This window comes from Vicugna pacos, chromosome 22 (assembly GCF_048564905.1).
Source record: "Vicugna pacos chromosome 22, VicPac4, whole genome shotgun sequence".
In the NCBI taxonomy this organism is placed as follows: domain Eukaryota; kingdom Metazoa; phylum Chordata; class Mammalia; order Artiodactyla; family Camelidae; genus Vicugna; species Vicugna pacos.
Window position 1 is genome coordinate 29,379,025 of NC_133008.1, and position 15,403 is coordinate 29,394,427.

The 15,403-nt window shown below is 58.3% G+C and overlaps 1 protein-coding gene across 6 annotated transcripts in view; it reads right to left on the reverse strand.

The window, feature by feature from the left end:
- The window catches only part of KDM4B (lysine demethylase 4B), a 121,588-nt gene that overhangs the window by 18,213 nt on the left and 87,972 nt on the right, over nucleotides 1–15,403 (reverse strand). For 5 of the 6 annotated variants that reach the window (XM_072947906.1, XM_072947904.1, XM_072947909.1 and 2 more), the window contains 3 exons: nucleotides 9,109–9,305; nucleotides 1,913–2,014; nucleotides 1,349–1,548 (listed from right to left, as the gene is read on the reverse strand). In XM_072947906.1, coding sequence (XP_072804007.1) covers nucleotides 1,349–1,548; nucleotides 1,913–2,014; nucleotides 9,109–9,305 — 499 coding nt within the window. The remainder of the gene's footprint in view (nucleotides 1–1,348; nucleotides 1,549–1,912; nucleotides 2,015–9,108; nucleotides 9,306–15,403) is intronic. The other variant, XM_072947910.1, reaches the window with a different exon arrangement.

Sequence of the window (15,403 nt, forward strand, 5' to 3'; positions counted from 1 at the left end):
CCTTTCTAGAGGGGCCAGCATTCCGGGTGGGCCCCCTAGTAACTAGGGCTTAGTCTTGGGGACTGTTTCTACAGGGGTAACTGCGCCTGCACCCAGACAGTGCCACGCGCTCTTCTCTCCTACCCGGCCGCCCTGCCTCTCCATGTCTTGCCTCCCTGGGCTGTCCAGACCCTCCTGTGTGGTGCTGGGTCATTTCAAGATGCTCACCAGGCGAGTGGCATGGACACACCAGCATGCGATTTACCCAGGAAACACCCCACTCTCCCCTGTCTCAGTCTCCTGGGGTCCCCTCAAGGACATTCACCCTTCCAGCCTGTGGGAACGGCGGGAGCACACGCCTGGCCCACACAGACAGTCTCTTTGAATGCCCCATCATCTGTGACACCAGCCACGGGCACAGCACCCCAGGGAGGGCATGACCCCAAGCCAGACAGTCATGCTGGGCTCACACACTCCAAGACACAGGCCCGAAGAGGAGACTGAGGACCCAAGTGGAACCCTCCAGCGACCCATGGCCTGTGACAGGGGCCTGAGGCATCACTGCTGAGCAATATGTCACCAGCCTCCCAGCCCTGCTGGCACGCCCTTTACACGTGGGGAGCAGCTGTCATGTGCAAACGTGAGCAGCTGAAGGTGCAAATTAGGGTAAAGAACCACCATCCGCCGTAGGAGTGGAGGACCTCAGAACACACACAGAGTGCTAGTCCACGGCTAACAGGCCCCAGCAAGTGTAAAGAGTTTCTGAGACACACCACCACAGACCCCAGGTTCACTCTTGTCTTTGACGTCAGCCGGCAGTCGGGACGTCCCCACGGCAGGCACGTCCAGAGTCTGGCCACAAACAGAGGGCCACCTTCTTTCACCTCTGAGCAGGTTAACACCCAAATGGACTCGATGTCCATGTTCCCCCAAATACATGCTGGATCCTGCCCCTCCATGTGACAGTTGGGAGGTGACTGCAGCACGAGGGCAGGGCCCTCGTGGAGGATCGGCGACCTTGTAATAGAGGCTGGGGGCTCGCTGGCCCTCCCTGTCCTGTGAGGACACAGTGAGAGGGTCACGAGCAAACCAGGAGGCCAGCCCTCAAGGGAACTCGGCCACACTGCGAGGAGTGGAGCCCCTTGACTCCAGCTGCCCGCCTGTGGATGTTGTTAGAGCAGCTGGCCAGACGGGGACAGCCTCTCCTCAGTTCCCTGGAGAAGAGGGACTCCTCGCAGCACCCTAGAAAGGCCCTTTTTATACAACGCCCTCCCTGTCAACAAAGCACATGAACTGGATTCTGAAAGGACAGGGACTCTGGCCAGGCAAGCTGGGGGTCAGGAAGGTGCCAGCACCGAGCGGGACTGACCTTCAGAGCCCTCAGCCTCCCGGCCCTGCGGCAACAGCTGGGGTTCCTCCTCGTCCTCCTCGAGGTCGGCCTCTGGTGCAGCCTCTTCCTTCCCGCCGCCACCGGCCTCCTCTGGGAGGGCCGCCCCGGCTGCCCCCTCGCCAGGAGACTTGGGGTCATCCGGCTTGGGCTTCTTGGGTTGGCTCCGTTTCCGGTGAGACCTGGGGAGGGAGGTTTATCAGACTGAGGACAAAACAACAGAGGGGAGAAGCCCCTGGATGGTGTATCCCGTTCTTCCCGCAGACAGAGCACCCCAGAAGAGTGCCCCACAGGAGGGCAGGGGGAGCAGGCCCGGGTGGGGCTGCTCCCGAGGGCAGGAGCGGTGAGGGGAGAGAGGCCTGGGGGAGGGGAGGGTGATGGCAATGATGGGCGGTGTTAAGCGGGTGCTGATGGCAGCTGAGATGGGATGGCGGGAGGGACCGGCTCCAGGAGCCTGGTGGGGGAGGTGGGGGGAGATGGGAGCGCGGACTGGATGGAAACAGCAGCTCGTGGAAAACGCCTGGATGAGACAAAAGGTGCACTTACGCCAGCCCCGGCCTCCTGGTCTGCTCTTTCTTCCTCTCTAGATTTGGTTTCCTCTCCTCCTCAGCCTTTTTCCAGTGTCTGTTTTCTTTCAGACTAATTTGTCTAGAATGTAAACGTCAGGGGGTTTTTCTCTAGCCACCCGCCCGGCTCCCTCTCTAAGCGGCCCCTAGGGCCCCCTCCCCAACGAAGGCGTCCAGGGCAGGGCCTGGACTCGGAAGATGGAACAGTCTGGGGACAGAGGCGGCCCTTGGGCCCCAAGTGAGAATCCCAGCTGAGGCTGAGTGGCAGCTTCTTAGTGCAAACAAGGGGGAATCAGGGTTAAAAGGAAGAAAGGAAAGCAACAAAGGGTGTTGGGGCTTCAGGTTAGTGGCCAGGGCACGTCCCTGCCTGTTCTCCAGGGAGGGGAGAGCTTTTTGGACTTAGGATGTATATGATGGCCCCAGGATCGGGGCAGTGGCCAGGGGGAGCTCGGCGTTGACCAGGATGCTGTAACAGCCTCATGCTCCAGGCCTCACTGAGGCTCAGAGAGCTGTTGGCTCCAGGCTGTGGCTTCCCTCCCATGGGGAGCTCCGCATGTGGTCCTAGGGGGTCAGACGCCAAGACCTTACAGGGGACCCTAAAGAGCTGCCTGGCAGCTGCACCTCATGTGACCAAGCTCTCACGAAGGAGGAGCAGGGCTGGCTGACTGAGGCCGGGTGGGCCAGGGAAGCCCCGAGGTCTCCAGGTACCGGGACTCTCATGTTCCCCCAGGGGCATCTGCAGCAGCCCTGCCCTCCCTGCAGGATGCTGGGACCTGACAGCGTCCTTGCTGCCTCCCTACTGGCCCCTGCTGGCCCCGGGGGCTTCCTTCTAACCTTCCTCTAAGGCTAACTACTAACCACCCTGGGTCCCTCGCTGCTTGCTGCTCGGCTGCCTAACTCCAGGGCCCCTGGCTGGTGGCTGCTCTGTGCCCTGAGCCCAGGCCATGCCCAGCGCATGACAAGCCCTACTTGATGTTTGCACCATGAACCACCCTGATGATCAGAGGCAGAAAGCAAGGAGCATTCCAGGGAGAGCGCATGGGCAGAGGCATGGCGTCACACACAGCATGGCGTGCAAGGGCTTGCTGCAGGAGGAGGGTGCGGGGGGACAGGTGGGTGGGGGACAGATGTGGGAGGAAGGGGGCACGAGAGACTAGAGACTCAGGCCTCCCCGGGGACATGGCTCTAGGGAACACCAGGGGCAGCCCCCACTCGGAGACAGGTGGGGGGCCCCGGGCTTTTCACCAGCTGTCCCGCGGAGGCTTCTCTCCAGCTCTGGGAATGCTGCAGGGCCAGGCGCCCACGAGCAAACCCCCTACTACTGGCCCGGGACAGCACCCAGCAGAAGGGTGCCCTCCTGCAGCCAACTCACCTGGCTGCCCGGCTCCTCACCTCCTCCCTTGCCCTCCCCGCCTCCGACCGTGGAACCAACCCTGGGGGCCCCTTCTGACCCTGCCCCACCCACCCCCAGGGTCCCGAGAGTCCAGGCCTTCTTCGGCCCCCAACACACCACTGGGCTCAGAGCTGGGCCCCCAGCCCCAGCACCAAACCCCCAGCAGCCCCTGGGCCTCGCTAATGCAGAGACCCCCCAAAACAGGGGAAACCAGGTGCAAAGACGCAGGCGAAGGGCCAGGCCCTACTGCAGCAAGGACAGCCAGCTGAACATCAGCATGCAGAGGAGAACCTGCTTCAGGAGAACACGAGCTGGGAAATGACGCTGGGAGAATCTACAGTTGACCTGCTGCCAGCTGGGCGGGGGGCATCCGCCTCGCACATCCTCATCACAGTCTGGCCGAAACAACACCCCCACTCTTAGCCATTTCTTCTCGTATTGTCTTCCATATTTCTCCTCACACTGCTGCTGTTTCACTTTTTGTTTCTGGCTTCTCTGCCGAGTTGCCAGCACACTTAGGGTGTGGCTGTCCTGCACTCCTCTACCCTTCCTGGCTTCTCTCCCCACATCTGCCACTGTCTCTGGTTGTGGCAAAATTCCGTATTATATGTTTTTGACCCTGTAAGAATAGTTCATCCACAAGCAACAGGGCTACTCGCGCTGCATTCTTTGCTTGCTCTTCCTAGAGTTAACTGGTTCCCTCTCCTAGATGCTTAGCTTTTTTGGTCATCTCCAAGCTCTCGATGTGGCCTCTCAGGCAGGGGCCACATGTGCCTCAGTGACACCCCAGGGACCTCCCTCTTATCTTGAGACTGCCTTGGGCCCTCCTGGGTTGGATCCATTTTTCTTGATTCCATGTCTTTCTTGGTTGCTGCCCTTGTTTAGCTGGAGCACATCCTCCAGCAGCTTTCTCAGAAAGGAGAGAAAATCTGAGAATTTGCATGTCTAAAATGATCTTTATTGCTCTCCCACATGGAGTTGGTATTTAGCTGGGTGCACACTTCTGGGCTGATATGACTGCTCTTCTGACCTTTGAGGTCCTTGTCCTTTGTCTATTAGCTTGTAGCATCACAACTGCCAAGTCTAATGCCGTTCAGGCCCTGTGTTCTTTACGTTGACCTGTTTGTTCATTCCAGAAGCTTAGGGATCTTCTGTTTAACCCAAGCTGTGAAATATCTTCACTCTCAATTTTCTCAAGCCATCTCCCAACCCACCTCTTATGTTTCTTTACTCTTTTAAATGTGCAAGACTTTCGTAAATGTCTTTTTTTCTATACAACAGGGTGTTCTTCCATAAATGCCAAGTCACCCTCTCTTTTGTAAGAGAAATAAGTTTTCTTCTGCTTGCTGCACAGCCTCTTCCATGGGGTCCTCCTTTTCTTTTTTGTGTGAGATGTTTTCACACTGAGTTTCCTCAGAGGTTTAGGGACTGTAATGTGTGAGGGACCAAGACACTCGCTGGCAGCTGTGTGCGAGCAGGGCTCATTGGAGGGGAGCAGGAGGACGGGAACCCTGTCACTTCCTGGGGGACACCTGATTTCAGATCTGGGGCTTTGTCCCGCTGGGCCCCTCTGACCCAGCCCCAGGACTGGGGATACGTGATGCTGGCAGGTTTGACCTCACCAGGCAGCAGGGCCACCACCTTCTGCTGGGAAATGGGATGATGGGAGAGGGCCCTGAGTTCAGCAATTCCTCTCATGCCTGCCTCCAGCCCACCGTGGTCCCCGCCCCAGCAGGTGCCCATGGTGGAGTCCTAGGCCCTTCTGGAATTCCGCGGCATGACTGGCCCACTCACCATCTGCAGACCCACAAACCGTGTTTTCTCTGTGCTACAAAGTCAGGTATCACCTGCCCACCCTTTCCTCCCTTCAAAGTCTGTTGGGCTGCTTGTCCCCCCTCCACTTCTCTGTCCCTCCTTCACAGTCATTTCCATGGTGTTTCAGGGGAGGGTGGAGGGAGACATGCACTTTACCTGCCAGGCTCAGCTACACATTACTTGGTTAAGATGGTAAGAACCACATATCAACGGTGAGTCCAAATACCTACACTCATATTTCCAAGATGGCAGCAGGTGGCCTTGGGCCACAGGTGGCAGGAAAGGCAGAGAGGGGCCCTCACTGAGGGGCCAGGGCACACAGCCCCTCAGGCTCCCCAAGGCGAGACTGCCACCCAGGACTTCTGACTCCCCAGGGGGACTCAGGGTTTCCTGGCCTAGAGTCACATCCTCTTCCTCCCAGCATCCCAGCCCCAGGGGTGAGGAGGTGCAGCGTTTAGTGGGTTTCACCTTGGAGAAACTGCAGAGTGTTTTCTGGGGAAGTCACAGTCCCAACAAGCTCCAGGGGTCCTGGCCCCTTCCCAGTGGCCAGGAGCTCTGTGTGGGGCAAAGGGCTCGTGCGCGGCAGGATCAGAGTCCCAGCAAGAGCCAGGTCAGAGACTCACTGCTGTCCAGCCTGGCCAGGACGTGAGGCGCAGGGAAGAGAGGGGAGACGAGGCTAGCCCCTCGTGGGTCTAGGGGTGGCAGAGGGGGCTGGGATCTGCCCCCAGCTCCTTGTTTCCATAGTGATGGAGGACGGTAGGTGGAGAGGTGGCAGGTGGCAGCTTCAGGGGTAGGCGAGCAGGGCTGGTGGGCTCCCATGTGGGAGCTAGCAGAAGCCGGGGAGGATGGGGCCCCATGGGTCCAGAGAGGAGCACACATCCCCTCCCCTCCCGCTTCCCCTCTGAGCAAGGTGGCCGCAGTGGCCACTCAGATGCTCTGTGCAGAATGCACACCTGCTGGAACATGTGGGTGATGCAGAGTGTTCCTTGAAGCTCTTGATGGAAGTAATCAGGAGCCGAGAGGAAAAGACAATCTGCATATGGAGAAGGGCTGTTCGTGCGGGTGGGCAGAGTGGGAGTATGGCCAAGACGCCAGCCTGGGCAGAGCACCAGGCTCCACGCGGCCTGAGTGCCAGGCTGGGGTCCTGCCTGGTGGCAACGGTGAAGGCGCCGCACAGCAAGGATAAGGAAGTCACAGGTTACAGGCCCTGCCTGTCACGTGAGGGGTCAATTCACCCGACAAGATTTAGATGTGGAAGGTAAATCCACGGGAGGCCATCATTTTCTCCCGGAAGGGCCAACACCTGTCTGCTCTGAGATGACATCTGGGGCACGGTGCGGGGGCTGTCAGGAAGGCACCTCGAGGGGTGGCGAGGCAAGGCCCAGAGAGCCACTGTAGTATCCCCAAGGAGAAGGCCAGGCTGCAGGGGCGTGGTGGAGGGAGATACACAGGGTGGGCAAGGAGCCCACCCCAATGCTGAGCCCTCGGGCAGGGACACCGGGCTGCGTCTGGGGAATCTGTGGTTGTCACACTGGGGGGGGGTCCTGGTATCGAGTGGGTGGGGCCAGGGATGTTGATCCATACCCCCCAGTGCTCCGGACGGCCCTCCTAGAGAATGACCAGCAGTGCCAAGGGGAGATCTTGGTCTCGGGCCAGAGCCAGATTCGCCCCTCGCCCCAGGACCCATCTGGCCCAAACCAAGGATTTTCAGGTGATGCCATACCTCCTCCTAAACCAATCCTCCAACAAGGGAGGCTCAGGGGTGTTGGTGGCCCTGGAGACCAGACACAGCCGGGCGAGGACAGGGTGGCCACGTGGCCAGGAGAGAAATTCACAAGGGACTTCTAAGGGCCAACACTGCTCAGGCACTGGGGGTGGGGCAGAGGAGCCATGACATCCAACTTGGCCTTGGGCTTTCAAATGTGAGTCCCCAGTCAGCCTCTTCAAAAACCCCCACCCCTTGCCAGTGACTTTTAAAAAGAGAGGGGGAATCAACCTTATCTTATATACTAACGGCTTTAAAGAAAATTACATCTTTGGGAACATGACTAAATTTGTCATTCAGCCCCAGGCTGGCACACAGGGAGGCGGGGCGGGAGAAAGGCCGCTCTAGTAAGGAGTAGCACATGATGTGCCGAGGGGGGCAGCAGGGGGCCTGGGGCTCACCCTCTGTGCACACTAGGTGCCAGCTAAGGCCCGGCGGCTGGGTCCTCGTCCTCCTGACAGGCTCCTCTGACAGCCTCTAATCCAATTCCATCCTGGAGTGAGGCCCCATTTCCCAGCAGCCTCTCTGCTGAAATTAGCCTGAGCCACAACCAATTAACCATCATGCAAATACCAGTCTGGCTGGGGAGCCGGGCGCTGCCGGCCGGTCAGCCTGCGCACTGCGTGCGGAGAGGTCAGGAACTGCCTGGATAGGCCTCGCCGAGAAGGCGCTTTCCATGAGGAACACACAGGAGTGCCAAAAACCACAAGGAGCCACAACAAGAGAAATCAGAAGAGAGACTCACCTTCACACAAGCTGTCAGGAGCAGATGAAAGCAGAGAGGGGCCAGGGCTGGGAGAGACACACGGATGACGGTGCAATGAAAGGTGAATAGTGCCCCCAGGGAGAAGGTTCTGGGCCAGGCTGCAGTGTGGGAGCTCCGCCAAGGAGGTGGCGCCCAAGGAAGGAATTGGCTGAGCCCCCGATCCCTCAGGGCCCAGGCCCTGGGGAGGTGCTGTCCATGGTCAGGGGACCAGACCGGCCCGCAGCGACCAGCTCAGATGGAAAACCTCACCTGAGGCCCAGATCCACCCGCTGCCTGTTTCAGTGCTTCCCACAAGCTAGGAACGACGTTTATTCTTTTAAATGGTTCAAGACTTAAAAGAGTAATAACATTCTGTAGCATGTGAAAACGCTATGAAATTCCCACTCCAGTCTCCATAAATAAAGTTTTACTGGGACACGCCACACTCATTGTTTATGGACCATCCCGCCTTGGGCGGCCCCCCTGGAGCTGAGTGGCCACGCGAGAGTCCGCCAGGCCTCGAAGCTGTAACACTGACCCTCAGGACGCTGGCCAGCCTGCTCTGGGCCGCCCCGCTGCTCCAGCCACACCCCAGGGCTGGTGAGGACCTGCTGACCTTCCTCGGGCACCAAAAGGGCATCTGTTTGGACTCTGTCCATGAGCAGCTCAGGCCCTGAGAGCCCGGACGTTTCCCAGAACAAGAGCACGACGGAGACTGACCCTCCCGAGGGTGCACGGCATGGCCTCTCGCTCCCCAGTTCAGGCCCACCACCCGCATCCCCACAGCCTCAGTGCTGAAGCCAAGAGGGTACAACCACTTTTGCCCTCTCCTTCCCCGCCTGACACCAGGCAGTGACCAGGCATCAACCACTCTCACTGGAAGGCAGGCTGGGAGGGGTCCACAAAGTGGAATGGGGTGGCAGAGGGTGTCTAGGGGACAGGTCGCTGTGGTCACCTCCGTGACTGCAGATCCAAGCAACGACGTTATCAGAGGCACCAGAACAAGAAACCACAGGTGTGAAACGGCAGGGGTGCAGCCCATAAGAGTGAGCTCTGGGCCTGAGCCTTGCACCTCCTGCCATCACTCGGAGCCAAGAAGGGGCCAGGGCCGAGCAGCCCTGACACAGAGGGGCTCTCCCACCCAAGATCGCAAGCTGGAAGCATGAGAGGGACAGTGTGTGTCATCCTGAGAGGGCCAGAGGGCCCACCTCCCAGGAGCTGGAGGATAGACGAGGAGTTGGAAGGATCCCGAGTCCCTGACAGCAAAGAGTGCTGGCCATGAGGCCCCAACTGCCCAAGGAGGAAGCTGGGCCTGAGAAATGCATTTTGACTCTGAAGCAGAGAGGAATGGAGGAGAAGAAAGAGGAGGAAGGAAAGGAAGTGGGGGATGGGGACAGCCTGCAGCCCCTGCCAGCAGAGGAGCAGCCGGCAAGGGGCAGGGGTCGCCAGGTGACTCACCTGCGGAGGAGCTTGGCCTTGAGCGAGGCCCGGGAGGCGCTCCAGGTGCTCAGCTCGGGGCTGCTCAGGGCCGTGGGCCGGGTGTGGTCCAGCACCGTGAGGTCCTTGCCCTGCTTCCACAGCTCGTAGCGCTCCGGCTGCAGGATGCGCACGAAGACATCCATGGAGATCTTGACCATGTCCTTCCTGCACGTGCACTGCGCGGGGGCAGGAGAGAGACTGCTGACCCAGTGGGCCAGTAAGCCCACCCTGCACTCCCTAGAACTTCTCTCCCAGGACAGGAAATGGTGTCTTCTCATCCAGTGCGGGCTGGGGGGAGGCTGCTACATCCCCTCACTGAGAGCCTCTGGTCCACCCAACCTAATCGCACCCTTACCTGCACATGGTCCAACACAGCACCCCGACCCATTCGGGAGCCCAAAGACCACGCACTGCCTCCCATCAGACATGCAAGCCCCCAGCTAGGTAAAATGCACATGGAATGTTTTATAACAGCAGCAATTCCAAAGGTTAGGAAGAGAGGGAAAGCTGCCAGTCCCCAAAGAGCAAACAGGGAAACGAACATGATCTGGAGAAGATGCTCACACACCCCTGTGTCCCTGCCTCAGGCTTCAGGAACAGAGGCTCGGCACCTTGTCCCTGGGCAGAACTCGCCTCAAGCAGGCTCTGGCCTGGCCAGTAGAGTCCCTTATGTCTGAGAGCTTTAAGCGAGGGGCAAACAGGATTAGGACTGAAATGGGGTCCTGCCTCCCCCTCCTCCACTGTCTAGATCCTGAACACCCCCCCCACAGACCGCATGTTCTGGGAGCCTCTCCCTCTATGTCACAGCATCACAGCGGTCCCCAGGACTGGGCACCGTGCAGGAGGCACTGTAGATGTCTCAGGGGAGCTGTGGACTAGAGAAGCCAGCCTAGGATCACAGAAGCTGGGCTCAGGGTGGTGACCCTGGTCTCCTAGTCACCTGTGGGCTGAGGCCAAGCCTGAGTGGGAAGACATCCATTCTACTGCAAGAGGATGGGAGGAAGGGAGGGGACCACCGGTCTAGGGCAGGACTGGCGAACTGCCCACAAAAGGCCAAAGAGTAGATGTTTTCAGCTCTGTGGGTCACCTATCTCTGTTACAACCTCTAGGCTCCGTTGTCACTCGGAAGCAGAAAGACCAGTTTGTAAACAAATGGACGTGGGTGAGTGCTGATAAAACTTTATTTACAAAGAAGGCAGAGGACCCCATACACCAGCCAGGGTTTGCCAGCTCCTGGTCTAGACTCGAGAGGATAAAGCAGCAGCTGGAAGTGGGCACCCCTTTGGGAGAGGAGCTTCCACAGGCATGGCTGACACTGTTGGGGCTTGGGGAGAGGGTGCACACAGGACATGGGACCCCCAGAGGGCTGCACTCACTTCCCTAGGCAGGGATGCTCAGGGACACCTGCACCGTGGCCCCTGCCTCTAACTCCAAATGCCTGCCTGTCAGATAAACAGACTTAGAAGACCGCTGTTCCCAAAACCATGACTTAAAAAGCCTCTGCTTTTTTCCCCCAGGCTGCGTGCGTGTGTGTATGTTTATGTTCGTACGTATATGTTTGTGTATCTGTGTGTATTTAAAACTGCATGTGCACTTAATTTGGGGTGAATTTTTTCTTTTAATGGAGGTGCTGGGGATTGAACCCAGGACCCTGCGCATGCTAAGCATGCGCTCTACCACTGACTATACCCACCCGCCTGTATTTATTTTTCATCCCACACAATTTCAAAGGACACTATGAAAGCGCTTCCCTTTTAAATGCACGCCTCGTCTCCGTCACTGCCACTGTCTCAATGGAAGTGAGGGAAAGGGACAGAAAAGGCTTAACTGAATGCAGTGATTATGCACCTTGCCCTGACTAGCCCTTCCCAACTTCCCTCAGTTGGCTGGGGCAACAGTGAGATATTTATGACCCAGAATCTGAGGCTGCTGGGGATGGGTGGCGGGTCCCACGACACTTCCTGCAGCCCCAGCGCCCCCAACCTGCCTGCGCCCAGGCCAGATCCAGGAGCCCAACACGGGACAGCAATAACCTGACCACGCCAAGCAGGAGGGAATATTTATGGCCAAGCGATTCCCAGCAAACTCAATTCATTTAATGAAAAACTGTGCAGGAGAGAAAGGCTGGCGATGTAACTTGGCTGTGGAGCAGCAGGAGCACAGATGGCACCCGTGTTTCAGATTCCTGGCCAGCCGTGGCCTCCCAGGCGTCACCACCCCCAGCAGCTTAAGGGATTTGTATCGAGCGGCTTTGCAATTGCTTTTCCTTAAGTAATTACAAAAAGCACCTGTGTGCACCGTGGAGGGGACATGGGGTGGCTCGCCTGGGGTCCGGAGCCGGCCCACATCCCTCGCCCAGCCAGGGCGAAGCGCTGGGAACAGCCACCCTTACGTCTCCTTGCCTGTTGCGGCTGTGGTGGGGTTCGTCACTGGTGGAGACAGAGGTGTGGGGAGCATGGGCACCAGGGAGGAAATAGGGAAGGAGGCAAGGTCCCGTAAATGCAGGTCCTGGGGGAGAGGAGGCATGGACCCCGGTTTAGGACACGGTAACAGTCACTCCCAAGGGCTGAGCAGCGGAGCTAGGGTGGCACAGATGTTTCAGCTCATAGTCTGGCAGAGGAATCTGCTAAGACCAGCCAAAAGCTCCAGCTTCTTAAAAGCAACTTCCCGGGACTGAGCGGACCGGACACCCCCATGGACCCTCACCCTCCTGCCCCCCTGATTTGGTGCCGCGCACAGAGGAACTGGCTGCACAGCCATTTCACTTCAGGCCTGCAAGTAAGCATGGGGGCTCCGAGCTGCAGGGCCGTCCTGGAAAGGGGGCTCAGGGCAGGAGGGCGGGAGGCCAGAGGCCTGGGGCACAACCATCAGGGCAGCCATCCCGCAGTGCTCAGGGAAGGAACTGAGCCCCTCCCCCCAATAGATGGCGTCGTGCCCCCCCGCCTCCCCCATCCCTGATCTGGCTCCCAGACCTTCCTAAGGACCTGCTGGCGTCACTAAAGTGGACAGATTCTGCTCCTCAGCTTCGCAGCCCCATCAGCAGTATTGGCACCAAGCCGGGGATGGAGTGCGCTCTCCCGGGGAGCTGGTGGCCATTAGTTCTGATGGAGAAATCAGATTCAAAGCGAGTAGGAGGGCTGAGGGCCCCCTGCAGGCCTGAGCATGCCCCAGGGTCCTCTGTACCTTAAAGACTCAGCCACCAGGACTGCGTAGGATGGGGCTGCCGCTCTGAGAGCAACTAGCTAATGAGGACGCCGGGCGTCCTACTCAAATCAGCCGAGGCAGGGCAGCTGGTGACCCCACTGGTGCTGAGGGGCCATCTGAGGACAGAGAAGGAGTAAAGAAAGAGGCAGTGGGGGGGGGGCAAGAAACACTGTGCGTGGTCTGGGTCCCACTGCCAGCCTCCATAGATGGTCTGTTTTGAGACAGGCTGCGTTATCTGTGGGTCTCCACCCGGGCCTACCTGCCTGCCTGGGGGTCGGCCTCCCGTCCACTGGGTAGGCCTGTCCAGTGAGGGGTATCAGTCCCCATCTGCCTGCCCCCACCCCAAGATCCTGGACCCAGATCTGTGGCCTCTCTGGTGATGCGAACAGAGGGTGGGACCCCTCTAGGCACCCCCACCCCCAACACACTCAGAGCAGAACCGGCTCCCTGAGGAGCCTCCCATTCAGGAGAGGCCTGACAGCCCTGCAAAGTGCGCTTCAAAGAGCTCTTGATGGAGCTGCTGTGCCAAGTTAATTAAGCAGCAGAACGCGAGAGGAACAGTGCTGTTTAAAGTGACAGCGGGAGGGGAGGAGATGTGACAGCTCTGCCCCTGCAGCCCCCCAGAGGAGGAAGGACAGGTCGGCTCGGCCACCACCGCCCAGCCCCACAGCCCCCGATGTTGCTAGCGAGGCCCCTTCCTTCCCCTCCCAGGGATCTTCCCCGTGAAGAACCCAGACAAAGTCCGCCTCTGCTTCATCACAGGGAGAGAAACGCACACGCCACACGCACACACAGGCATCAGGAAAACTCTCACCGCACTGTTCAATGACCTGCATGGACGGGAGGGGTGGCAGAGACGCCCAAGGGCGCCGCGCCGGGCTGGTGAGCCTCAGTCCTGAGCATCAGCTGCTGAAACCACAGCACTGCGCTTGGGATGGCTGCGTTGTCGGAAGGAACACAAAGTGCGCAGTCGAGCACACGCAAAGCCCAGTTACAAGGAAAAATCTTCAGAAAAAGCCAAGGACATTCATCAAACACCAACTGGGGAAGAGGATCAAACAACTTTCGCAGTGTCTGTTTTTCTACATCTCTTTACTGAGCAACTGCATCGTTTGCGCTGGTTGGGCGGGGGAGGGGAGCAGACTGCGGGACCTGGGCCCAGTAAGGCTCACCACCTGTTTTCGTAAATAAAGTTTTACCGGCACCCAGCCCTGCCCACGGCCGCCCTGGTGCGGCTCCTGCGGAGCCGAGCAGTCACTGGGAGACTGGACAGCCCACATCTCTGCAAACATCCACTAACGCATCCTTTACAGAAAATCTGCCAAACCTTGACTTAAGTCACAGAATCGTTTCTACAAGATATCTTGAAGCCCTGACCCCCAACGTGTCCGTATCTACTGCAGAGAAGGAACTGGAAGGTAATGGAGGTTAAATGAGGTCATAAGGATGGGCCCTAATCCTACAGGCCTAGCATCTTTGTAACAAGAGAAAGGCCTGTCCCCACCCCCACATGAGGACACAGCAGGAAGCTGGCAGTCATCTACCAGGACTAGAGTCCTCACCAGGAACCCAGCCCCAGCTGCAGCCTGATCTGAGGCTCCCGGCTTCCAAAAGTGTGAGAAATAAACGACTCTGGTGCTTTGATGCAGCAGCTGAGCTGACAAAGACAGCTGTCTGCGTGGAAACGCCCTGCAGTCCCGTTTATTCCTGAGTGTAGCGAGCCGCACACTCCCCACCACCTGCGACCTGAATCCGACTCTCACCAGGTGCCAGGAAGCACCTAACCCTGGCCTGGCCTCAGGCTGCACCTCCTTTGGGCCACCTGCCCTCCACACCTGCAGCCCCTGCCGGCCACTCTCAGAGGAACGCATTCCCTGGAGCCCATCGGGACCTCGGGGGGCCTGGGCCAGCTGCACACACCCACAGCCAGGCCCGGACCCCAGCTCAGAGGGGACCAGAGGGCCCAACGGAATGGCCTCATGCTGTCCGGAAGGCACAGATTTCCTTCTTAGCAAGGGCGCCAGCTCCTAATCCCAAGCCCCGGATCTCAAATGCTCTGCCTGGGGCTGCCCTAGGCGTTCGGTTTTAATGACCTCAGATGCTCATCAGTGGAGGAGCACAGGACTCAAGGCTCCTGGAACAGCCCCTAAGGAATGAAAGGGGCAGACCCTCAGTCACCTCGCCAGGACCTTTGACAGAAGATGAAAACCAGGCAGCCCTGGAGGCAGGTTTTACCTCCATTTTTGGTGGCGGTGAGTGTGCGAGGGGGGCCCCTTTTCTTACTGAGTCAGTCCCGACGTGCTGTAGCCCCAGCAGTGACGTTCTGCACGCAGCTCAGAGACAAAAAAGGGGCAGAAATTAAAAGCAACAAGGAAAGCACTGATAGAAAGTTTGAGTGAGGAAGTCAAGGAACTCCCTTAGGAAATAGATTGAAAAAAATAAAATGACATAGAAAACAGTAGGGGAAAGAGAAACTAGATCACAAGACCTGAGAATCCACCTGGATGGCAGAAGTCTGAAACAGAGAGCAGACTGAGGGCAAAGTCATCAGTGAAGTAATTAAAGGAAACTTCCTGGAACTGTTAGTTTCCAGACTGAAAGGAGGGTCAGGCGGCTAAAGTCAGACTCACACCGAGTACATAATAAGGAAGGTTCAGGACACAAAGAAAATGCAAGAAGCTTCTAGGAGGAAGATAAGCCAGCACCCCCCATCCCCTCACCACATCCCAGGAGGGGTCCCACTGGATCTGGGGACCCTCTGCAAGCACTGGCTGAATATCCTTGGGAGGCTGGCAATGTCCTGCCCACTTAGGCAGGGGTAGGGCAGGACGGGAGGGAGTCACTGCAACACACCTTTCTAGGGGAAGGGGACCAGCCTCACGCCACCAGGGTTTTACATGTGATAAAGCAAGCAAAGCGCCCAGCACTGGAGGGTCCCTATCCTAGGACAAGACCCCCCTCCTATTTCTCTGGCCCCCTCCCCGCACTCATCTGGACACTGAAAGGCATCAGACTGTTCTCTGTGTCTGATTCCCCAGCCTGTCACTCCGTTCTCAACATCTAAAAACCT